This window comes from Gymnogyps californianus, chromosome 1 (assembly GCF_018139145.2).
Source record: "Gymnogyps californianus isolate 813 chromosome 1, ASM1813914v2, whole genome shotgun sequence".
Classification (NCBI taxonomy): domain Eukaryota; kingdom Metazoa; phylum Chordata; class Aves; order Accipitriformes; family Cathartidae; genus Gymnogyps; species Gymnogyps californianus.
This window is the reverse complement of record NC_059471.1, coordinates 17,094,340-17,121,025: the sequence shown is the minus strand read 5'-3', so window position 1 is coordinate 17,121,025 and position 26,686 is coordinate 17,094,340. Positions and strand designations below refer to the sequence as shown.

The 26,686-nt window shown below is 39.8% G+C and overlaps 1 protein-coding gene across 1 annotated transcript in view; it reads left to right on the top strand.

Annotated features, from left to right (window-relative positions):
• GUCY1A2 (guanylate cyclase 1 soluble subunit alpha 2) overlaps nt 1-26,686 on the top strand; it is a 162,226-nt gene that overhangs the window by 72,213 nt on the left and 63,327 nt on the right. Inside the window, exon 5 of the mRNA XM_050905388.1 lies at nt 21,331-21,816. Coding sequence (XP_050761345.1) covers nt 21,331-21,816 — 486 coding nt within the window. The remainder of the gene's footprint in view (nt 1-21,330; nt 21,817-26,686) is intronic.

Sequence of the window (26,686 nt, the reverse complement as noted above, 5' to 3'; positions counted from 1 at the left end):
CATTGATTTATGTGCTTGGCTCCTCTTTGATATTTTGGCAGATGTTTGTATGTATATATTTTAGCTGTCTATTTTTCATCTGTATACATGTGTTCCAAGAATTCATGCAACATAAATTAAGCATGTATGTCCTGTCTGATATGTTATGTGTGAGGCAAGAGCCATTACAGCTTGTCATTTAGAGATTATAACACTTTCAGGAAGTTTAAATTAGTCATCTTTACAAAAGGCATACAAAATTTAATTCTGATTTGAGCATGCCATTTCCAACCACCTTAGTTCTCATTAGGGTTCTGATAATCTAATGTTAGATTCATTACCGTCTAAAATTATTGCAATCTGCTGCCTTTTGTTTTGATTCAAAGTCCATAATTGTGCCACATGATGTCAGTAATTACTGAGGCTGCTTTAGGAAGATACGCAAAGATACGGCAAGAAAAGATGATCAAGCCAAGTTTAGATTTGTTACGTGGTTGTACATGTGCGTCAGAAACTACATTTTAGTAGTGTGTCTGTTTACACTTGATATTGCGTAGGTTCCAGAAAAGGAGGAATTACGCTGGAAGATTAGGAAAACAAATTAAATATAGTCTTCAATCATCCCGGACTGAAAGGAAAGGACTCCTAGCCATATGAGGATGAAGCTTCTATTGTATTTAATCCTTTTTTACTCCAATTTCTTTTAAAGACAATATATGCGCTTCTCTTCGTAGAACCTGCTCCTCTTCCATGCAAAACAGAATAAAACAAACACTCATACCTGCTGAAAATGAATGTTACTGACTCCAAATTATGTTACAGATTACGTAATTTAAAACACGTAAAAATATTTACTCATTCTAAATAGTAATCCATTTTATTAATTTTGTCTTCTCTTTGTAAATGAATAAGGGAGTCTTTCCACCCCAAGAGGAAGGATGAAGTGAATTTTATTTCTAGTCTTTGTTTTCATATACCTTGTTACGAACATTTCACTAATGAAATGAGATTCTACAAAGAATATAAACGTGAAATACACATCCAGAATAGTTTGCTATAATAATGTAACATTACATCACAATTTGATCCATCATTAAAAAAATTATAGCTTTGAGGCAGCCTGAATCCACTAATGGGGCACAACATTGTGGGTAATGTGTTTCTGTGGTTTTTCATAAGGTTAAAAAAAAGTGGATATGAGAACCAAGATGTGCAGGTGTGATGATGGGCGCAGAACGTGAAGTATTTGAAAAGCCCTAAGCTTCATCCCATGAAATTTTATTTCTCTTAAAAAGTTCCAGTCTTGGTGGCCAGAAGCAGTTGCTTTTGAGAATTTGGTAATTTTCTCACTTTAGATTTTTTTTTTTTTTTTTGCATTCTAGTACTCGTGACCATCTTTCTTTTAGAAGCTTGTATTCTTTTGGAGGCAGATGAGACTTTTTTCAGAGTAAATGAAAACAGAATCTCTGGCTAGAGAAGCAATAGATCTTGTGTGTTTTAGTTTCTGATCCATCAAATTAAAGGGCTTTCCATGTTCTGCGAGTGGACGTAGAAAGAAGTAGGAGAATCCTGTAAAATGTCAGAGTTCTGAAATACATGTATATTTATCAGAGCACTTAAAATTAAGAAAGATCAAGGAAAATCAAACTGAAACTTGGCAGAAAAAGCTTTTCCTTTTGGCTTTTGCGTGAAAAAAGGAAAAAGCATCAAGTTTGATGGCAGTTAATAGAGTCAATTTGTGGAAGCAGCTATAAATCAAGTGCTGCTTTATTACACTGCTGCACATTTGGAATAAGTTGGGTTACTGCAGTGGGCATTATTTTAAATTTGTACTACTGAAAATGAGAACATGCTGTTTCCTGAAATCACTAGCCAAAGTTTAAGAGGAAAGCCAGAGTTTAGTAAGAAGAAGAAAAAAAGGAAGAGAAAAAATTGATGCTAAAATCAAATGTCAGGAGATTACAGTAAATAGGCTAGGATTACTACTCTTACTTAGTCCTTAGTCTTTTTTCGTTAGGTTTAAGTGCTGCCATTTATTGTGAATGATATGAAAGAAGGAAAAAAGAATCAAAGCAGGCTGGAGACAAGTATGATGACTGAACAATGTTAGAAAAGCTCCCTTTCCAGATTAAAGATGCTTTTGCCAGATGATACAGACAGCAGATTGTTTTTGATTACCAGTATAACGAGAGAGAAGATATTTGGAAATTGGCCTCAGATCACTTGGCAAATTCAGTAACCAAAGAGATGAAACTAGATTCTCTGAAGGCATTAGGAAACCCCTAATGCTACGGGCCAGAGTAAAAACTCTTTACTCGCACTGTTGAACAAAGACTAACAACAGTAATCCCATCGAAGAGTTCTCCATCTGGTTTTATAAGAAAGGGAAAGCAATTAGTGGCTAAATCAGAACCAGATTACAGAACACCAAAAATTAGCTGCATTGAAGCAAAGCTGAGAAACTCTCACAGCAAAGCTGCTTAATTGGGAGAGAAGTTCTGGTTTTGCTGTCTCAGAACTCCCAGTGTGACTTTGTCATTAGCATCCCATAGTGGAGTATTTGGCTTTCTAGATAGGTCGTTTTGAAGTCCTGATCTCTTCCTCCTCACCTCAAGCAGCAGCTTTTTAGACTTCCTCAAGATAGCTCTCAGGAAAAAAAAAACCAACAGCAAAACCAAACAAACACCAAAAAACACCTCCAAAAAACCCCCATAAAACCAAGCACCTCTCCTCACCCACAAAATACATCAGCAGCCCTAGTGACTTAGTCTGAGGTGTCTTGTATTGGTCAACAGCAGACAGAGGGCGGAGGAGTAGAAGGACCATGGATTAGTCTAATACAGCAAATTTAGTACTGTAATCGTAGTGTTATCACAATGCCAGTACAAAAGTACATTATCTCAACCTCTTTTCAAAAAGAATACATTGTATTCCAAGGTTGATGTATGAATAAGCATAGGAAAATCATTACTTCTGTGTTAGGAATTCAGCCTGGCTCGTCAGAAAGTGTGTAAAGCTGATACAGTTTGCCAACGACAGGCTGTTCCTGGAATTGGCTGTTTAACGAGAGTAATAGCACAGCAGCATCAGCATGAGAAAGCGTGGCATGTAACATTTGCTGGTCTAACTAAGAAAAATATGGTCTGATATGACCTGTACAGTGGTCAAAATGAAGACAAAGAGGGGGAAATCACTTTGGTGTTGCATCATATAGCCAAAGCAAATGAATCAGTTTGTTAGCAGTATGCCAATTAGGTTTGATAAAGAATATCCAGTGGAAAGGCATGCCCAGAATTCATCTGATGAATTTTTAGAAGTCTGCTGTGCTGCATCAGGAAAGAGATATTTCTGTTCTTGTTGGCCCAAATATCACAAAGCGAGATTTAATTAAAGTATTTACAGCCTGAACCTAATTTCCATCTGATAGTGTTGATATATCTGAAAATAAAATTTTCTTAGCCTGTGTGTATTAAGAGATATGCCTTCAAGTAATACAACCTTACCACATTTTTTTGACTATAACTGCTGAAGAGGAAACTGTTTCTGTTAATTACAGCTCAGGGTATAGTGCCCCATACAGACAACTTCCTTAACCAGAGAGAATTTTGACATTTCACACTTTTTTTTCTTCAAAAATTAAAACTATAACTTGTTTTTTCAAAATTTTGAGACAAACATAAATTTTAGAATATAGTATTTTTCTTTCAATAAGATTGAAAGTGTTTGTTTCAGTAAAGATAAAACCATTTATTTTGTATTTTATCACTTTATTTATACTCATGATGGAATTGAAGAGTTTTGAGTTTGAGTCCATGTGGATACATATTTTGTTTTATCCCTTGGTTTAATTAATGTATACCCATGAAATATTTTACTTTCCTTGAATCATCATTTCCTGACACAAAAAGATATTTTGCCAGCTGCTGTCACTGTTTTCTCTAAGTACTAAGGATACGTCTACCAGTCTTATCTCAGGGTGGACTGTATTTGAGGGGGACCAAAGAGCTTGTTAAACTAGGCATTGTTGGAACTGTGTGGCTACAACAGCTTTGAATATGAAACTGTCACCAAATATGAAAAAAAGTGAAGTTTAAAATAGATTTCTCAGATATGTTGCCAAATTTCAATTCTCACTCCAGAAGAATTAATTTGCAGGTTGTTGTACTAATTAACTTCAACATTAGAATTATTTCTGGAAGATTTCTTCTGTTACAAACTAAAATATTTGGAACAATCTTGCATGTCTAAAATTTTTCATTTCTTGTGTGATCTGATTTTAATACAAAATCAGGAATTTTAACTCGTGTAACAAGACAGGTTAAATGTTTAGGCACTGTGAGACAGCGATGCTGTTGTCATGTCTTCTTGTGTGAGTCCAAGACAATTCTCCTGACTTTGGTGATTTACAGACATGAAACTGAGATTTGACCAAGCTCTGCAGAATTTAGGCTTCTGGTGATCTGAAGTGAGCCAGACAGCTCTGGGCATATGGAAGCTGATCTCTGGAAAGCTTTCACAGAATAAGCTTTGATTTAATTTTTCTGTTGACTTCAATTGTTAACTGCTTTTGTGAACCTTTGTAATAAGCAGAGACAGTGTATTTTATATATGGTCGTCAATGTTGAAATTTATAATTTCGTAGCATAGAAAAGAAGCTGCAGTGGAGTTCTCTACATAGTAAAGTCGGCTGTTGAGCCATTTATTTCACTAGGTCAAGATTTTTACTCTGGGGACTTAAATGTAATTGAAGTGCCTTGGTAGTCTGTGGTCATTTAACATATTTCAGTTGGGTTATTGTGTGTGAAATACAAAGGTGTTTTAGATTGACTGAGGGGCCATCAACCAAAGGAGAAGGGAGAGAAAGAGATTTCATTCTTCCATCTTTTCACAAGTCACTAATACATCAAAATGAGTTTTGGTAAACAATGCCTTATTTTCTTGCCTGTTGAGCAAAGGGTGTTATTTCCTTTCACAAATGTGTGGGAAGAAATTGGGGAAAATGGCTAGCTACAGTGTTTAGCTATGACTGACAAATCACAAATGTCATCAGAGAGTTGTTTATGCCAGACTGTTTCCATTTATTATAATAAACTGACGCAATGTATACTTGTAGTATATGTTGGTAGATATAACCTAGAATCTTTTGTTTCCTCCAATAAAAGACAAATGTATTTTGATCATTTGAGAAAGGAGGGATTTTCCACTCATTTGCGACCCTCTGTCCTAGAGCATACTGCTGTCAGAAACAGCCTCCCCATTAACTTCATGCGACTTCAGATTAGGCCTTTTCATTGCTACAGCTCAGGAGCATCCCTCCCGGAGAGCCATGCATTTTTAAAGCAGTTCGAAAACTTCTTTAAACAAAAGGTAACATACTGTCTTGTGAGAGAATTTGTGTCTTAGCCCAGAAATAGGCAGCCATCAGTCTGCTTTTCTGTGCCGTTTCCTCTTACCTGAAGCTAGGTAATAATTTTCTCTCATTTCCTCGGTGAATACAAGAATAGTTTCTCCTTTTAAAGAAATCAACTGATCTGTGAATAATCCCATTGATTCAAATCAAAAAGCTGTTGTAGTGTGATTAAGAACTGCTAAATTTCACTGTCCCTTTTTTGGGGGTGATTATTCTTCTGATGGAATACTGTGCAAGAATAGATTATTTAGGAGAAATGGCTTATTTTTACTTATTTTAACTTTATAAATAAATCATATGATCATGCATGAGAAGCTGAGGTCCTATATTCTGTATTCCCAGCACATCAACCAGTGTAATTCTGAGGGTTAGAATTTTATTTCATAGAATCATCACCTTGATAATGCAATAACATCTAACCTTAAAGTGCTCTATATACTCTTATACTTTAGTAAGAGAGTATGAAAAATAATAAAATAACAAGAATTAAACATTCTGGAGGACACCATGTCTAGCCAAATATTGCAATTTATATTTGAAAATTAGGGAAAGATTTCTAGTTTTTGTGTTTGTGTTAGTTCGGGTACCATGAAACATAAACGGATGATGCTCAGAACAGAGGACGGGATTTCCAATGTAAATGTGTAGGAAAAATCTACGTGTTACAGTGTACTACAGCGCTCTAGCAATATCTGGTATTGGTGCAAAATAATTTAAGACAAAACCGTGTATTACTAGGCCCCAGACTGACCTCATTGCCTGTTGAATCCAAGTACATCATGACTTGTGCTGAAGGAGGTGAGTATTTATGAGTGTGTCTGTGCACGTAAATGAAATAAGCCTATACCATGTAAGTTTACATGAGTCATTGACAGGTCAATGTAAAGCAAAACCCAAATAAATAATGAAAATGCAGTGCAACTAATGAAAACACATGTGCCAGAGGAAGTAGGTACTACAGATGCTTAATAAAACTTAGCCTTATGGTGAGTCATCACCACAGAAGGCTGCAGATTTCCAGGTGAAAAATGGAAAAACTAAGGTAAACTCATTTCAATGAAGAGAGTCTGTTTTCTTTTAGTCTCTTCTCATGGGGTCTTTTTCATGAGAGATTCTAGGCAGGGTCCTTTTTCTTTCAGTAGCTATTGAAGGAAGAGCATCAAGGAGCCCCCCTGCTCCTATGACCAAGGGGCAAGCAGAGTCCTTAATAACCCCAGCAGGGACTGACAGGAGGAGGGGACAGCCCCTGGGGGAAGCTTGCTGATGACACTGCAAAACACACACTGCTGAATTACAGCTAAGGACAGTGTTAGGGGTCTGTATTTCTACTATAGCACCCTTGGATGTTGTGGTGGGTTGACCCTGCCTTGATGCCAGGTGCCCACCAAAGCTGCTCTATCGCTACCCCTCCTCAGCTGGACAAGGGAGAGAAAATATAATGAAAGGCTCGTGGGTCGAGATAAGGACAGGGAGATCACTCACCAATTACCATCACGGGCAAAACAGACTCGACTCAGGGAAATTAGTTTAATTTATTACCAATCAAATCAGAGTAGGATAATGAGAAATAAAACCAAATCCTAAAAACACCCCCAGCCCTTCCTTCTTCCCGGGCTTAACTTTACTCCAAATTTTCTCTACCTCCTCCCTCGCCAGCGGCACAGGGGGACGGGAATGGAGGTTGCGGTCAGTTCATCACACATTGTTTCTGCCGCTCCTTCCTCCTCAGGAGGAGGACTCCTCACACTCTTCCCCTGCTCCAGTGTGGGGTCCCTCCCATGGGAGACAGTCCTCCACGAACTTCTCCAACGTGAGTCCTTCCCGCGGGCTGCAGTTCTTCATGAGCTGCTCCAGCATGGGTCCCTTCCACGGGGTGCAGTCCTTCAGCAACAGACTGCTCCAGCGTGGGTCCCCTGCGGGGTCACAAGTCCTGCCAGCAAACCTGCTCCAGCGTGGGCTCCTCTCTCCACGGGTCCACAGGTCCTGCCAGGAGCTTGCTCCAGCGCAGGCTTCCCACAGGGCCACAGCCTTCTTTGAGCATCCACCTACTCTGGCGTGGGGTCCTCCACGGGCTGCAGGTGGATATCTGCTCCACTGTGGACCTCCATGGGCTGCAGGGGGACAGCCTGCCTCACCATGGTCTTCATCATGGGCTGCAGGGGAATCTCTGCTCCGGCGCCTGGAGCACCTCCTCCCCCTCCTTCTTCACTGACCTTGGTGCCTGCAGAGTTGTTTCTTTCACATATTCTCACTCCTCTTTCCTGGCTGCAATTATGCAGGTTTTTTTCCCCTTCTTAAATATGTTATCCCAGAGATGCTACCACCGTCACTGATGGGCCTGGCCTTGGCCAGTGGTGGGTCCATCTTGGAGCCAGCTGGCATTGGCTCTATCGGACATAGGGGAAGATTCTGGCATCTTCTCACAGAAGCCACCCCTGTAGCCCCCCCGCTACCAAAAGCTTGCCACGCAAACCCAATACAGATGTGGTGTCAGTTTCAAACAACGTGATGAGCAGGAGGCTCATCAGCCCCTTCCATTTGCAGCAACAGCACTGCATCTAGCCAGGGTATGTCTGGAAAACTTTTGTCAAAGCTCCTTCCTGGCTAGTCCATGCCATGTAACTATCCACTGCCTTTGCAAATACAGCACGCAGCTTCATATTTCTATCAGACAGCACAGAGGACTGTTAGTTGGGTTTAATTGCCTTTGTTGAGGTGTGATATGAAATGAGGCTGCTGAATGTAATATAATATAATATAACGTAACATAACATAACATAACATAGCATAACATAATATAATATAATATAATTAATATAATATAATCAGTGCCCTGCTCTCAGCAGTGGCAGGATCACTTCAGATCCTGAAGGAATTCCTTTCGGATTTTTCATGCACTTAGACTCAGAAGGATCTTCTTACAATGTTTTTGGTTTTGTTTTTTTTTGGGGGGGGGGTTTGGTTGTTTTTGTATATTTACAACAAAATACTCCAGGAACTGTTTAAAAGCTTCCCAATCAATAGTGTGGGGGACTCAGCAGTCATGAATGAGAAGTAAAGTGCTTCTGACTCTTCCAAAGGAGACAGATACACAAAGTGTGAAATTTTGAAAGCATCTAGACCTTATTCTTAAAACTGACTTTTGAAATCAGGATTTTAAGCTTAAAGGCTTTAATACTCAAAGAATCATAGGAGTCAAAATGCTGAAAATTGGGGAGCTCACCAAGTGCTCTGCCCTTTAGGGAATTCACAGCTCCAAATTAGCTGCAGGTCAGTGTTTGCATAAATTGGATGAAGCTGGTCCTGTCGATGTGTGTACAGACAGCTTGTCATTAGCTCCACTCAATCTCTCAGCCTGTCATGGGTAATCTGGCCCTGATCCAAAAGCAAGGTAGTTGTGTTAGCATCATGCTGTGCCTGAGCAAATATTTTCTGCTTCTCAGCAGGATGCTTCAGCTGAGGCAGAGCACTGTGCTAGGGCAGACCTGTGATTTCTGGGGCTGGGCTGGCTTGTGGTCTGCCTACCTGCAGCACATATTGAGCAGTTGTGCAAACCTCCCCTGAGGTATCGGAGGACAGAAATCTGCAAGCTGAGTGGGGAGCTTCCTAAGGCAGCCGTTCTCAATATTTTTAGACTGATCACTTCCCTTGTCCTCCTTTGCTGTAACAGCTGGGCCTGCCATTTGCATCCACACTCACACTTGCCCCATCCTACCAACCTCCCTCCAGGCTTTGGTGGCCGCTAGGCAGCAATGCTGAGCAGTTAAGACCTTGGGAACCACTTCATATGTTTCTCTTGTTGTCAGCCTAGGTCACTGAAGCAACTTGCTTTAACTGCTTTCCTCAATTTGTGCTAGAATATTCAAGGCAACAGAGACCATGTTTTGGTTTTAAAATACCACCTTCCATCTAATTCTTTTAATTTCCTTTGTTATTTCAAGGAAAAATTAATTAATTACAGTGAAGAAAATGGAAGCTAAACAGATATTTTAATGCATACAGAAATATGAATATTCACTACATGTGGCTGTTCCCTCTCACACACTGTTTATGTTCTATTTATAATTAAGTTAAAGGCATTTTAATGTTTTTATTTGCTTTTCATTTCTTGATGGGTTGTAAAATAAATACATTGTGGAATTTATTAAAAATGACACCCTTAACCTGGGACTACTAAACCAGGCCAATGCATTCTTCCCAAATTCAGATCTTTAACATGGCCTGTCAGAGACTCCACATGAAGATTGTCTTTTACTGGTACATGTCAAATATGGTAGAAAGTTACGGATAAAAGGTCTCCTAATGCTGTAATGTGTTGTGTTGAACGTACTGAAAGAAATTCAGCCTTTTTAAGAGAAATAATACAGAAAATTTAATTTTAAAGGCCTGGTACAGTTCTCACTAAAACCAGCTGAATATATTTACAATTACTTTGGTGAGAGGTAGAATGGCTCTTTCTAATTATATCTAACTTAAGAATGATTGGACTGGGAAAAGAAGAAATTTCTTCTCCTGGTGTTCTGAAAATTTATACTGCATCAAGAGATCAGAATTGATTAATCTCGATATCAAATGCTAATAATAGAGTCTTTTATCAAAGCTGCAAAAGTTCTTGATATATGGGGTAATAAAGAGAAAAACAAAGTAAAAATACCAGCAGAGGACTCCACATCTAATCAGTTTCCTTGGTGTGGTGCTGGCAGGAGTTTGGAGCAGATTTATATACTTAAGATGAAATAGGGAAAGAGTTGGAGCCTGTAAGTCCTAAAGGAGAAAAATGTCTGCAAGCTAGTTAGTGCATGGGCTAAGAGATCTTTTAATCACAGGAATTTTAAGATACCTAGGTTGGTGATGAAATGTCACATCTCCTAATGGTTGCTATATATATCTGTTCTGCACAGATCAAAGGGGAAAGCTGCTTCTGCTGCTCTTTGCCTGCTGTTCTCATGAATAAACATGTATTCTCGTTTAACCATTTCATTGCATTTTGATAAAAACAGTTTCCACAAAGAAACAAACTAACCTGGATCTGAGAAAGAAAAATATTTAGCAAGAAATATCACAGAATGACTAAGAGTACTTTCTGCTAACAGGTCATCTCAGGCAGCTGGGATGGATCATGTTCAAATGAGAAGCTTTTGCTAGGAGCTGAATACTGCTAGTGGAAGGATTACGTGCGAGACTGATTTGTGCACCTGCACAAATCTTGCAGTGAAAACAGTAGGAACTAATCCAAAAAGTAACAACACTGTGGAAAATGGGAGACTTTCCACTGCCTTCAGTGTACTGTCACATTCCTCTGTAATCTTGCTTGGTTGACATTGATAGAAATAAATAAAAATATCTGTCTTTAACAAACTAACAAATAATATTCATCAATTATAAAGGTTTTTACAGGCATAAGATAATTAGATCTGATCATGTAAATATATATAGCGTGTATTTTTAACCAGATGATAGATAGTCTTGGTGATCTTAGTTGTGTCACTATCCTGAGTGTTAAGTCAAGAATATTGCAATATAAGCTTGGTAGAAAAGCAAAGGTGTGATTTGGTGTGTTTGCACCACATACAGCAAAAAAGAGCTCAGTTCAGAGTAGGGTCTCCAGGGGAGTTTCAGCCACTGGCATGTTTTTTAGCTCTGGCATGATTGCACACTGCTGTATGGCAGCTGTACCAAAAAACCCCCAAGGAAAGTCTAGATGTGTGGAAGAGGATGAATTTTCAGCTATAAGAAGGATTGAGCCCATGCTTTAGTGTCTTTCAATCAGCTACTACTGTTGTTGCATAACTCAACTGTTCTTAAATTTTTTGTTAAATAATTCAAAAGAAATTGAAAGATCTTTGATGCTGGGTTTGAGTGATGTAAACAAAAGGTAAAAATAAAATGACATGTTTGTTTTAAAACAACAAAATGTCATAACTTAAAGGCAATCAAATTATTCTTATTAATTTGTATTAGACATATCGTAAAAAGATTTCCCTGCAGATGCTTGGATTTTTTGTAAAATTGGGTGTAGTGGAATGTGCTGAGCATTACCTTGCTCTGCGTGCTGGTCGTTACGCTGTTTTGTAAGATAATTTCCAAAAAAGAAAAAGAGAGACAAGGTTTCAAAGAAGCATTCGAGCAGACAAAGGTACTTGATGATGGCACATTATCTTCTATTCAGAAGTGGAATTTTCTGCTTGTAGTTCAGCATGTTCAGAGCTGTCTGTGTAAAGGCTAACGTGATAAGGACATTCCTGGGCACCATTAAAGCCAGTGGTGAGTCACAGACTCGCCATTATGTGTGTTGAGCTTACCCCCACGAACACCCATCTAGCTGAGGGCCGGGCTGTGGTACAGACCCTCGGATCTGCTTTTGGGGCAGGAGCTGTGGGCTCTTCACATTCTCTCCAGGAATCAAGAACTGAAAGCACAGTTTCATTTTTTCACAGATTCTTTCTTCCCTGTGCCCCCACCCCGCCAAAATCAAAATGTGTTGCTTTCAGGCTCATAACTTTACTACAGGATTTACAAGATTTTCTTTTGACTAAGTACATTGTAAGAGTCGTGCACAGAAGAAACCTTTGAAAGTCAAGAAATAACTATTATAAATGATATTATAAATGATAATGCATGTGAATGTTCTTAAAATATAAGCAGGTGCAGAAAAAGACATGAAAAGTATTGTATTAGGGACTATACCTATTAATTTGGCATAATTATTTCAGGTAACTTAATTGTAACAAGCATGATTTTTACCTCTGTGAAGCTGGCAAACTGAACGCGTGTTTGTGTCACCCTCCACCTCACTGCCTTGTCAGGCTAATGGGGATTTGTTTGAACTGAAGAACCAACTGTTCAGAAAGCTTTAATGACTTTCTCAAATGTTACATTCTTGTTTTCTCATTGTCCATCCCTTTTTTAAAATGGAGAGAAAAATACAACAAAAATAATCCATTTCTGTTTCTCAGGAAAGACTTAAAATAAGAAGTAGTGTTTAAGATACATTCACTGGAAATGTAGTGTAATTCTCTTCCATTTGTCTTTCATAAACACAGAGAGAATATTAAATATGGGAATTTTCCCTTACACTTTGATTGATTTGTTGTAATCAAACCAGTGGGGTTGTAAGTACAAAAAATGCATTTTGCTTTGGTTGAAATGCGAAATTAATACTAGTGGGTGGCTTGGAGACCTCCTGTTTGGAGCATGTTTATTGCTACCACCGTTCTCATAGTTCCTGTCAAGCAGCAGGGCTTCTGGTTTTCAGTTTTTTAAAAAAGGCTCTTCGATGACTCAAAGTTATATGAAAAAATGGTGATATATCCCATAAGCTGGAATGTCCCCAGAATCTGCAGCTTCTCAGAGCAGTTAATTCTCCTGTCCATTTTAAACTTTATTTCAAGAATATAGATCTCATTGAGAAGTTGCATGAGGCTTCTACAGTCTGTAACTTCAGGTGCTGTGTACTGGTCTGAGAGCAGAAATTCTACAGTTTCTAAACTCCACCATCCATGAAGAGCCAGGCCAGCTCCACGTGGTTGCCAGAAGCAATCTAATCAGAGCATTGGAGAGAAAGATCTTAGGCTAAACAAATGGGCATTTCCCTGAAAATTGTTTTCACTGCTCTGCTCCTGACCAATACAAACAGATTTTTTCCACTCTGATGCTGTAAATTTTTAGGTCTGTGTTGTTGGAGTAAGGTGGATAGCTGTATATCTGCATAGGGTATCCTGGCTTTTAATAAAGCAGCAGAGAGATGTATTATTGATACCTAAAAATCTACCACGCTAATCAAAGTGTGTGCAACCTGAAAGCAGTCTTAAGGGATTAAATAGATTTGCAGTGAAAGGAAAAACATAGAATTGTAGAATCATAGAATATCTCAAGTTGAAAGGGACCCACAAGGATCAACGAGTCCAACTCCCTGCTTCTCACAGGACTACCTAAAACTAAACCATATGACTAAGAGCGTCGTCCAGACGCTCCTTGAACTCTGACAGACGTTATAGGTGAAATCTTTTCTGGGATGCTGTCAGGGTACAGCAGGGGTCAGGCCTCCCTGGGTGCCGGGAGCCGTGGGGGTCCCCAGGGTGGACGGGCAGGACCTGGCAGCCAGGGCCCATCCCAAGCGCCCAAGCCAGGAGCGGGGCAGCCTGGGGGCAGCCCCAGCACCGGGTATTGGCACCTCCCTGGGGATGGGGAAGGGCCAAGACTGGGCTGGGCCTTGGGCCCAAGGATGGGCCCGGCCCAGCGGGGCCTGTGGCCGGGCAGGGCAGGGCTGTGAGAGCTGGAGATTGGTCCTACTGCAGCACCGCTGAGGCAGGGACTGACAGCCCCAGGGGGCTGACGTGGGATCGCGGGCTGTGGGCAGGGTGGGGGGAGCCCCGGGGACTGGGCAGGGACAGTCAGGCCAATGGTGCCTTCAGGACCCTGACAGTTCGTTTTTAAGTGTATGAAGGTATTTATTCATGAAAAAAAATCCAATCTAATCTCAGCGTGTTGACTTTAAAAGGGATTTTGAAATGATCTTGGAAACACCAGTGAGTTTCTTCCTCTTGTTTTAGCAACTATCTTTTGTTCCTTCGTGCCATGCAGCCTGGCACCAGCACCTTGTCAGGCGGCTCTGCCTGTCTGCCATGTTGAGTTCATCCACTCTTCTGCTTCGGAGCATTTGTGAGGGGAACTGACTCAGGCATACATAGGGTTCAGTTGTGGCTCTTTGCTACCTTGTGAAGAAAGGGGTTCCTTCGAAGGAATCATTTTCCCATGATTTTTATGCCTCAGGGCTAGGTTTATCTTGGACTTATCCAAGGAGCAGTCTGGAGTACCATCTTAAAAGCAACTTCTGTGTCTTGAAGCAAGAAAGAAGAAATTGTAAATTGTCATGATCTTTTCAGATGTAATCACTGTTTCCTTTTGTTCATCTAGTTGCTTTGACAGACTAATGTGCAAAGGACAGAGCCATCTCCATTACCTCTTCCCCTTTCACATTTACTTACAGGTGGCTCCATACTTTGCCATGCATACCTATGCTTCATGTGGAGAAGGTCCTATCTAACCCTAATTTGTTTGCTTTAATCTGCCACACTGTTAACCTTTTGATATCAAGAAATCGCTTTGGAGGTCCAAGTTTACAACTGAAGGATTTTAATGGTTCTCTCATTATCACTCTCTCTTTTATGTTATAGAACATGAATGTATTCCCACCAAATTTTTGGATTATCTAAAGGTGGGTTCCCTGCAATATTCATGCTGCCATTCTATGTTCACAAAGTATCTGCGATGTACAGAAAATGTTAAATTTGGTCATTTTGGTCTGGAGACTGTTGCGCATTATGTAACACCCCAGGGATTTCTATAAATAACCAGAAATTTGTAACAGTAACTTTGCTGCTGTGTGGAATAATGTTCTTTTGACAATGCATTGAGCTGGAAATCCAAACTTCTAAGCAAATGCTGAGTTATACTTTCGCTAGAATCTGAGCACATCTTGAGTTGTGCTGAGCAAATGCTGACTAGTTTATTCAATTGCATTAGGCATTGATTGAAAAAATATTTTTTCATTTCTGTGGAGATGATATATATTTCTCTTAGCTTTTTCAATAAAACATAGGTGTAATGGAAACTGGTGTTTTGTTATGATTTTTATATTGAATTTAGATGCCTTTTTTTTTGTCTACAGATAAGATAGTGAATCAGGCTTCATTTGAATATGAATTTTTCTTATTTGCATGAATCTTTCTCCACAGTTAGTTCTGCTGGCTGTGGCTCTGACTTACCTCGCTCTACAAGCAGAGCTAGAGTATTAGAGAGGTTGTAATGGCTGTTCCTTTTTCTCTGTTGAAGGTCAGAGTCGTGTTCTGCCTGTGTTGGTGGTCAGCCAACCACAGAGCAGAGTTAACTTTACGGGCATATCAAGTTTTTGTTTAACTAATTGAATTGAGACTTGGAGCATTTAAAATAGAAATCTGTTAGACCAATAGAGGACTTATACTTGTATTTCCCTCAATGTACTTATATAATGGCATTTAGGTGTCTTTAAATACACAGGATTATCTTTACTGTTATGAAGTAAGTTTATTCTGACAGGGTGTAGACTCATCTGACCAGCGTAGGCATCTATGACTCGGTCACCCTCTAAAGTGTTTCCTGATGTTCAGAGGGAATCTCCTGTGTGTCAGTTTGTGCCCATTGCCTCTTGTCCTGTCTCTGGGAACCACTGAAAAGAGCCTCACTCCGTCATCTTTGCACCTTCCCTTCTTCAGGTATTTGTGTACCTGGATAAGATCCTCCTGAGCCTTCTCATCTCCAGGCTAAACAGTCCCAACTCTCTCAGACTTTCCTCATAGGAGAGATGCCCCAGTCCCTTAATTATCTTTGTGGCCCTTTGCTGGATACTCTTCAGCATGTCCATGTCTCTCTTATACTGAGGAGCCCAGCACTGGACGCAGTACTCCAGGTGTGGCTGCACCAGTGCTGAGCAGAGGGGAAGGATCACCTCCTTCGACCTGCTGCAGCACTCCTCCTAATGGAGCCCAGAGTACTGTTTGCCTTTGACGCAAGGGCCCATTGCTGGCTAATGTTCAACTTGGTGTCCACCAGGACCCCCAAGTCCTTTTCTGCAAAGCTTTTCCCACTGGATTTGTAGAACAGTCTGACCTCTTTGCATCAGCTCTTAGTGTATTTGAAGAGTTTCATATCCCCACCCTGAGATTTTTTCTTCTTTGGGGTAAACCATCAAATTTTTTCAAATTTTTTTGTAGGTCGTATTTTCTAGACCTTTCATCACATTCATTGCTCTTCACCAGACTCTCCAATTGATCCACCACTTTGTTATACCAAACAGGAACAGATTTGCCTGTCTGGGGCCTGAACACTGGTGGTCAGAGCATAAGGATTACTTCCTGTGTTTTGCAAGTTATATTCTTGTTTGCATAGTCCTGTACAGTGTTTTCTTTCTTAATGACAGCGTGACTTGTTGGCTTACATTCATCTGTTCCACTCCGTAGACTCTGGGCCATCTTCTTAGGAACTGTTAGCCTGCCTGTATTTTTTGCATTTAATTATTTCTGCCTAAGCATATTTCTTGCCCTTGTTTTGAATTTTGTTTTTAGCCCATTTCTCCAATTTAAGAGATTTTTTTTGAATTCCAGTGTTGTCCATCATACTTGCAGCCCTTCTTCTAGATGTGTCACCTGGAAACATGACAAGAAGAGTCATTACATTTCTTTCTGGAAATGTCCTGTTACCTTGTCCAGTGCTCACAAAATCTCCTAAGCCCCTAACCTCTCAAATACTTTGGAATATCTTGCTGTAAATGTCCCTGAGATGCTGCCATGTATCCTATAGGACATTCAGAGAAGTGAATCCAGCTGTTTTAAAATTTAGGCTAGCAGCTGGCTCACCTTTCTAAAAGATACCCTATACTCTCATCCTCACTGTGCAGTGATGCTTTTTTTTCCCTGACCTTATGTTATTTTCTTCATACCTCTAAGTGATGGTGGTGTCCAGGTTGATTTGTCATAAACTGATTTTCCCCCAGTCTTCCCAGTCCTCTAAATAATTATGGGCCTGATAAAGAAGCAGCATTGAATTTGTTCATTGTATGAAGTCAAGCATGCATGTGTAACTGTTTACAAAAGTGTAGCCTAGCACTGTAAGTTTCCTAACCTACTCCCAATAAAAAACTCTAAAAAAAGAAGGCTATAATCACAGCTTGGGAGGAATTATGTACTGAACAAAGTGAAAGCAGCAGCTCCATTAAAATTTGTGCATTGCAGAGGCTGCAGAATACATGGCGTGGCCTAATGATGAAGAAAATTATTTTTTAAACCCCCAATTCTTTCTCAAAAATACAGTCTCATATTTCCCTTAATATTTTCCAGAAGGTGTGTACACCTTCTCTCAATCAGTATTCCAAAACGCCCGTCTTCTTTGCACAGAGAAGTATTGTCTTCCATCAGTGCAACAAATGAGGCTTTTCCCCATGCTTTTCCTTAAAGACTAGGCAGTGGAATTGGCATTTGATTCATAAGCTTTTGATCCATACTTAATCCTAGGGTGGCATGCATCCAGAGCACGCAGAGCATTGGATATTGTGTACCTAATGAAGTAGCTGTTGGTCTACAGCACAGCAGGAGACTCTCTCGTGTTCTCAAACAGCAGCTTTCGAGTCTGTCAGTGTTCCCTTGGTGGGTCTTTGGGGAAAGAGGCTGAAAGAGTTCCTGAGAAGCAAGGCCTCTTCTGTTTGCTCCCCTTTCTTTGCAGTGGGTTTGCAGTGAAAGTAAAATTCAGCAATGATAGTTTTTTTGTTTTTCATCCTAGAGCTACTTAGGCTGCACCATCATTTCACAGCTACGTAATCCCATAAAATATGACGTGTAATTGGTCATTTCAAAATGTTCTCTTATACCACTGTAGATCAGGAGAATGTCCTCTGAAAACAGTGGAATTATTCTCATTTTATTCAATGAGAATAAAATTAAAGAGACAGGAAAGCGATGAAATGTAGCAGTAGTGAAATACAACTGATGACAGAAATGTTTCAATCTTTCCCTGCTTACAAGAAAGATAGATGATGTAATCCTGATTGCCTATAGGCTTATGGTCCAGGTGTAAAGCAGTCCAGCTCTGAGGAGATGCCCAGAAGTGTGACTTGCTATGGCAAGCTTCAGGCAAATCTGATGTCCCATTTCATTCAGTTAGTTATACTTTAAGATACGGAGAAGGATATAAGAAGCAAGAGAGTCCAAAGAAAAGAGTTGGAGGTTATGCTGGATCACAGTTGCAGACCGAAGTCCTCTAGAAAGAATCGGAATCATCTCAGAAACTTCTTTGGAAAGTACTTTGCAAAAACTGAGAAGAGTGATGCAGTCTTAGCTCTTCTCTACTGTTGTGCTTTAGAAGACCTGAGTGTTTCTCCCCAGGCAAGCTGGGGCACCTTTGCTTCTGCTGTCCAGTTCACTGATTTGGCAACTTGAAGAGACTAGCAGGCCATTTTCTAAAGAAACCCCTCAGTCATCAAGAGAGAGCAGGACATCAGAATCACTAATGTAACATGAAAGGAGTGATAGGAAACATCAACAATTCCTGTTAAGCAGAGCAAATGATAATAATATTCAGGGGATAAGTCCAAAATAGCACTGAACCTTTGACACTTTTAGGAAACAAAGCAGTTGTGTGGGGAGGATATCTTTGCAAAAGTTTCTAACAATGCTCTAGAAACGCTCAACCTTGTTGAAGCAGGGGCTCAGCTCACTTGGGCAGAAGAACAGGTTATTAGTTAGACATTTTACAGGATTGTCTGTGTCTTCTATTGCTTCTCACACGTAAGACTCAAAGTGTGTTATGGGGTGGTCAATATCATTGTCCCTGCTGTGCTGAAAGGCCAAATAACCGCTCAGAGTTGATAATTTGCCTAGGGTTACCCAGAAGCAGAGCAGAGGACTCTAGAGTGCCTGTTTAGTATGTTATTCACTCGATCAGTGTTTTCTGAGAAGAATCCACCCGGGGAAGGTTGGCACAATATGTTCACACGGACAGAGATCACATCAAATTGTTTAACACCTCAAATAATTGACAAAGGCGAAGCAGGAGCACAGAGGGATGCATTAATTTTCTTCTAGTCTCACAGCAGGTTAACAGAGGAAACACGGCTCCAAGCCAGGTGCCTTGCCTTGCTGACGAGCAGCCCACCCCCAGGCCGGGCTGGCTCAGCCAGGGTCTGTGGTCATGCTCTCTCCTCCTGAGCTGACACCCTATTTTCACCTGGAGGTGGAACAGAGAAGTGATAATATGAGATACACTTATTTTGCACACCAGTGAAGTTCTAGGAACAGAAAACAGAAAAACTCTCTGGCAAAGGGGAACAAAATAAGAAGAGAATTTAGAAATGCCATACCATGTATTTCAGATTTGACAATTTGTACTTCAGAGTTAAAACAATTTCGTATGTGCCCTTTGAAAGTGTGAGGCTGCACGCATGAAGAAAGCACCTATTTCCCTTATGTTTTGAGCAGGGAGCCATATGTTTTAAAAATTAAAAGGAACAGTTAGTCTTGGAGCACGAAATCTAGGTAGCTGACTAGCTTTCTCACAGACATGGCTGTCCCAGAACGAAGCTGAGGAAACAAGGCTTAGAAACGTAAATATTAGTAGAAGTGTGGGAACATAAATTAGGAAAATTGACAATTTTAATTACTTTCATTTACTTTCATTTGCTGAGTTCCCAGGCTGACATCAGAAGTTACATCTTTTGGGTTGCTAGCAGGATGGGATATCGAGGCAGAGGGGCATGGAGACAGGGTAGACTCAGTCCCCATGTTGACAGTAAGATCTGCAGTGACAGCGTATTATCTGATGTAAGAAATCCCTAATAGAAACAGGAGCTTCCCAACATCTCCCCCAAACATGGAAAGTACCATGTAGGGGTAGCTGTCAGGTCAGCAGGAGCTTCCAGGCCTGTGGACACTTAAATCACATCGTTATTGCAGACACCTCTGGAGTCTCTGATTGAGATTTTCCTCTTGGAAGGATTATGGATGGAAGAAGGATTAAATGATAAAGTGAATCATGTGAGAGTGAGGGAGTGCCTACATGTTGAAAGAAAGGGTGACTGGAGGAGACCTTTTTATTTCAGTGGATTGTGTGGAATAGAAAAATACAGATTTAAGGCATTATGGTGCCTAACACTGTGCTTAGATGCACAAGGTTTGTGTGTTGTGCCTGTTTTGACTATGAGATCCTTGGGGTAAGGACTGTGGGTTTTTTAGATCACCTAGCACAGTAATGCCCTGGTCTTTGTGCAGTCCTGGAATGAAAACATTAATGATGATTGTTTTTCATGGCAGAGGCTATGGTAGGCTGTATTTACAAAGAGATTCAGTTTATCCAATTTAATTATTTTCTGCTTAAACAAAACACGTTCATCTTAGTTTTCTGTTTGTTTGTTTTTGTTTTTTAAATACTATATTCAGGTGAGAAATGTCCTTTGCAGTATTTGACAGCTACTTTTGTGTGACCCGAGTAAGTTAATAAAAATCAGAATATATGTAGCCCCAAATGTCAAATATGTCATTGCAGTTGGTTTTCAATGTCCATTTCAGTCTGGTAGTTTTGTGCTCAACTGCCATCATGGAGCAAGACATAAGAAGCCAGGGCCTCATTGGCATTAACCACTGGACAGCACTCAAAACATCTAGCTGTTTAACAGGCAAATGCAAAATCTATAAACCAGTGTGACGAACCATCTGCTGCTCCTTTCCTACTGTTGCTTCTTCTATTCTGCAAATACAAATTACATGAATCTACATCACCAAGAAATCTGCAGGCTCTAACAGAATGTCAGCCTTCAACTCTGCTGCATGTATGAGAAGGCAAATAGGAAATAGGAGCACTGGTACACTTTTTCCATGCCATTCATTATTTTATGGAGTTCTTTCTCATGTCTGTTCTTATTTGATTCCTCTATAATATGGCCACATTTGACTTAGTAGCTGTTTTACTGAAAAAGAGTGGAAGCTACTTCACCATTTCACTAACCTGCTTTCAGATAGTTGTAATTTCCCTTTAATTTTGTGCTTTTTGTCATTTCCAGCTACTCTGGAATTTGCTTTTAAGGCCAGGTACATTCCAGGAGCAAAATTTAGAAGCATTGTTTACACACCATTCTGAGAAATACATGTTGTTGTGGTTGCTTTCTTATTTAATTGGGTTGAAATAGAATCCAACATCTGATTTGGGAATACTTTTGTGTCAGTATTGGCTATTTTCTGACTCACCTTGGTGAGTAAACTATGTGAGTCTCATTACTTGAATAGGTGAATGTAAGAGGCTTCTGTATAAAAGGCAACAGTTTATTATTTTAGCTGAAGAGGAAAGATGGGGAAAGTAGAATGGGGATCCACATCCATCAGCTAATTTTACCTTTTCTAAACCCTATTTTTATTTTGCAGGTGATGGAAATTAAAGGACAAATGATTCATGTGCCAGAATCGAATTCGATTTTGTTTCTGGGTTCCCCCTGTGTGGACAAGCTGGATGAACTGATGGGCCGAGGCCTCCATCTTTCGGACATACCTATCCATGATGCTACTCGTGATGTCATATTGGTTGGGGAGCAAGCAAAAGCCCAGGATGGCTTGAAAAAACGAATGGATAAGCTGAAGGCAACGCTAGAATGCACACACCAAGCCCTGGAAGAGGAGAAAAAGAAAACAGTAGATCTCCTTATTTCTATTTTCCCTGAAGAAGTGGCTCAGCAGTTGTGGCAGGGGCAGCAGGTTCAGGCCAGGAAGTTTGATGATGTCACCATGCTCTTCTCAGACATTGTTGGCTTCACTGCCATCTGTGCACAGTGCACGCCCATGCAGGTCATCAGCATGCTGAATGAACTCTACACGCGGTTTGACCATCAGTGTGGATTCCTGGACATCTATAAGGTAATAGCTCAAGTCCTAAGTTAGCAAAATCTAATTGAAACTAAGATAGAAAAAAGTCCCAGTAGCCATCTTCCTAAATTACAGGCCTTCCGTATAAAAACGGAAAGGCAATATTCTTGTTTCGCATGAAAAAAGTAGAACTGAAATATGGCCATTGAAAATCAAATACTTTGATGCTGAGCTGTCATCATGGTTCCCCCCATGGGAATATATGCCTCATATTCCCATTTTCCTATAGGAACACACACCTCCTGTATTATAGCCTAGTTTCCTTTAGGTGACACATCAGCCACAGTGTCCTAAGGATGGTGAAGTGCACAGTGATGATCCTAGCTCAAGCTGCAGCTCCTGGAAGGCAGTCAAGTACTTCCTGTTTCAGCTGAAACTTGAATGGTTTAGGGTCTAGGCACTTATCTTTCCCCTGAAAGAATTCAAATTTTCCATAAAAAGCAGAGCATTCACTAAAAAAAAAATTATAAGAGATTTAAACTTCCACTGAAAACCAGGAAGAGGACAGCAGATGTCCATTCGTAGTAAATGGAGTGAGTGGGACATGGCACTGGGGTGCCATGCTCCTTTACTACTCTGCAGAAAAGGAGATGTCACGTGTTGGTCCTGTTACAGACTTCATCACCTTCACTTCTCTTCAGTGGATTTGATGTCCAGTATGTATTTGAGAGAAAAAAGAGGGGAGGTAGAATTTAATAAATGCGGTTAAGATATTATCTGTGTAATTAACCTGTGAAATCTACAGAGAATATGTTTTGTGTATGGAATACCTTTAATTTTGTGATAGGAAAAGCAGAGCAAATTTCTTTTTATAACTGAATGCACTAAAGAGAAAAAATGTAGTTGTAAAATTATATATTGACTTCATTTTCTGTCTGAGGCTTGCAAACTAAATCATGTTTTCAAACTGTTTCAAATAGTATTTGTTGATAGGCTATAGAGAAAAGGTCTTCACAAGAGTGCTGTCCCTTTCATTTTTAGCCTCTAATACACTTGAAAAGGCATCCAAAAATATTAATTACCCACCTAAATAATAATTGTGGCTGAAAAGTTACAATACATACCACAGATAGAACTGAACATAGTACAGATACAGGTTGGTAGGACACTATACCAAAGTAAAAGATCACACTGTAAATAAGTTTTGTGCTCCTGGGCTAGGGGTTTGTATTACTAATGCTCAGAAGCCAAAGGCCGTGTTGGGAGAAGACTACAATGGAAGGTACCAACCCTCATTTGAAAATTGTTACAGTGATATAGTCAGAAAAGATTGGAAGTTTGATCTCAGTTTGTATTAATCTGATGTTGCTGCACTGCATCTCGAGCCAGCTCTGAGAACGGGACTCGAGGAACTTCTGACCCAGAGTCAAGAGTGATATCTAGTGATCCTGTTTCACATGCTGTATCTGCTACATGGGTGTAGTTAGTGCTTTCCCAGATGATTAATTTTAGTTAGCTGTTTTGAGGCATTCAGGACATTCTTTGTTGAAAACTATGGTTGCATGGGAATAGGAAATAAAGTATGTAAAACTCGATGGCCTGTTTGGAAGGAAGGTTGATTGAGTCCTGTGAGAAGACTAAGAAGGAATATTTATACATAGGTCATGAATATTATATCATTTAGACCATGGCTTTCTGCCTTTCACCTGGCGTTGAGCAACTTTAGATAGTAAGATGTTACTGTATGGAAATACTGTCCTGACCAGTGAAATAAGATGACGGCTGCTGAGATAGGCAAGGTAAGATTTATGCATTCAGAAAAGGAATAAACACTCCAAAAAGTTAAGACCCCCATGTAATTCTATGAACAGAGGAATAAACAAAACCTGTTTTTCTATGGAAGGATGTCTTACACCTCTAACACCCTTTCTCCACTGTTACTGCCTTAATATAGCCAGTTCTTTCTCAGATCCTTTCATCCTGGGTTTTCTTCCGTCTCCCTACTCCCCCATGTCCCCTGCACCTTCCTACATGTCCCCTGCTTCCTTCCACAGCCCACCCATGAGCAAGGCAGTGTGCACTGTGGCTATTTTGGAGCTATATGTACCATTTTTTTCTCCCCCCAAATCTTTTTTTCATTTGTTTTTTAAACAGAAGTCTAAAAAAGTTACTGTGGGATTAAGTGAAAATGACTCAGTTGAGCATTATAGAAAGACAAAACTCAGGCAATGAACTCTTTTTCTTTTCCTTAGAGAATCAGGCTTAAAATAAAATGACAATTCTTTTGAAAAAGCATTTGCATTTTAAAATAAAAATAGCTTGTGTGTTTATATCTTTTTCTTTTGTTTTGGATGATATTCTGGAAGCTAAGTTTATTGCTAGGAATGATCACCACCACAACAACTGTAATTTTAGAAGTTATTGTCAGGCAGTGAATTTTAGATATGTAATCACCAGTATTTGTACCCACAGCCTGCCTCTAAGATATACTCCTGTAACTAGGCTACAGAAATTTATCATGTGACCTATATATACATCAAAACAGATCAATTTTCAAATTTGCTTGGTTTTAAGCAACATGGCAAGAATAATTTGCAAAGATTATTTGGTGAGTACTTCTGAATACCAAATTCACCATTTTGTAAACAGAAAATTAAGCAAAATTCATTAAATAAATTCCATGCTGCAAGTTATTCACCCAGCTTTACTGTTACAGCATTTTGAATTCAGAACCTCAGTGCTTCTAATCTTGGACTCAGACAATTAACATAGTATTTTCAATTGTCTCATACTATTCATTCAGGGATGTTTACAGAGAAGTATGACACAGAAAGAACAAAGATCCTCGCATTTAACAAGTCAGACATAGAGGGCAAGCATAATGAGCTGTTGGATACAGAATAAGAAATGCTTGGAGAGGGCTGAAGGGGGATGAATTAGACTTTGAAATTTCTTGGAAATGAAAGTAAGTAGCTATAACTGATGAGGTAGGGAAAGGGTATCCAATGGATGGATGCATAGGTTAGAACGACACAGACAGATGATGGGCTCAGAAAATGAACTTCACAGCGGCATTTTGAAAGGATACCAAAGATGACAGATTACATTCGTCCAGGCTGAGGGAGAACGTTGCAGTAATTGAGATGCACGGTGAGATGAGCCTGGGTGACAGTTTTAGCAATCTGGAAGAATCTGTGTTTTAGAGAGTGAAACTTTAGAAAGAATCTGCTTACATATAGCCTTGATGAAAAGATCAAGAGGGATGCTCTTGGGGTAATCACAGAAGGGAGAGAATGTGAGAGAACTGAGACCTGGCAATGCATTTGGAAACTGGTGCTGCTGACTATCTGGGCTAATTATATTTGGCTTGGAATTGAGGAATGAGAGAAAAAGATGCTGTCGAGCAGGGAGTGCAAATCAAAGCAATGTAGATGCCAATGCTTGGTAAGCTAGTGTCTGTGGACATGCAAGTAGAAACATGGACTCCAGGAGCAGAAGTAATGGGAGAGAGAAGTAAATTTTGAAAGCAATTGCTTTGGGTAAAATATATACTGGTTGGCCTGACTGTTTGTGTCTTTGTTTTGACCTGTTTTTCTCTGTGTCTGAGTTCCTGTTGTTTATGAGCCAAGTGCTGGGAAACGATGCTTCAGCTAAACCATCTCTTTATCAAATAAGCTATTTAGATGTGCTGCAGCCATGGCTGCTGGCATTTAAAACTTAACCCTGCAGACTGAAATCTTCCCTGCTTAAGATTCCTGCAGCTTCTGTTTCTCCCTCCAAGTAACATGTCTTTGACATAGGATCATTTTAAATATTTTTTCTTGTTAAGTCCTTTTGCCTGTGGAGGCTTGCTTTCTCAGCTCTTTTTTCCCCTCAGTTTCCTTTCTGAAACAACCCCATTTCCCTCCCTTGCCCTTTAACTACTGCATGGAGTAAAGGCAGCATGTACTGTGGCTGGTTTTTTGGCCATGCATGCACTGGCTGGGTGGCTATATATGCCGGCTGGGTAACGCCAAGCCAAATAGAGCAGAACCAGCCCTGTTCCTGTAGGCGTTAGCTTCTTTGTCCTTTCTCTGGACAGTATAGCATTTGTCCTTGAAGACATTTGCAGATTTTCCCATGACACTAAACTTTGCTTTCTGTGAAGTGCTGAGTCCCACTTCCATGTCTAAGCAGAGTCCTAAATGTTTTCGACAATGAGCTATTGTCAGCTGCCAAAATTTCTTTGCTATACATCTTTGTTGTCAAAATTTTAATTGAAAGTTTATTGGATATTTATTGAATAAGACAATATAATTCCACAGGTTAATTTTATAGTTAGAATTCACAACTTTGTTATGTGAATTTCTGCTTTCTTTTTGGTTTCATTATTTGTCTAAACTGACACTCTCTCTGAGTGGTGCAACACACATGCCTCAAAGTCCTTTACCAGGTTCCTTGGGGTTCTCTTTGGCTATTATTCCTGGCAACATTATTTCACTTACTTTACACTGAATGATATTATTTTATTTTTTCTGAATGATACAGTTAGTATGTCGGATCTTCATTTTCTGATTTTATATACCTAACTCTGGCTACAGCCTTAATTTTTGCTCGTTGTAAAAACCTAATACCAAAAGAGAGTAGGAAGTCTGGACTGCTCTGCAATCATTCGACACTGATACTCACCAGTTCTGAAAATTGTTGTTAATATTGAGGTTGTGATATAATGCTTTTAGGAACCTAATTTTAAACTCACATTTTCTAAAAATACCACTTTACATTTTTATACTGGTAGTTTAAGTTGCAGAAATCAGTATTCATTTTACAGAAAATACCAGTACTTTCTCAGTGCCATGACTATCCCTCCTTGAGAACCAATATTTGTACGTATTCATATATATGTTTTTAAGCTTACTATCAGTGCTATAATGACTAAAGA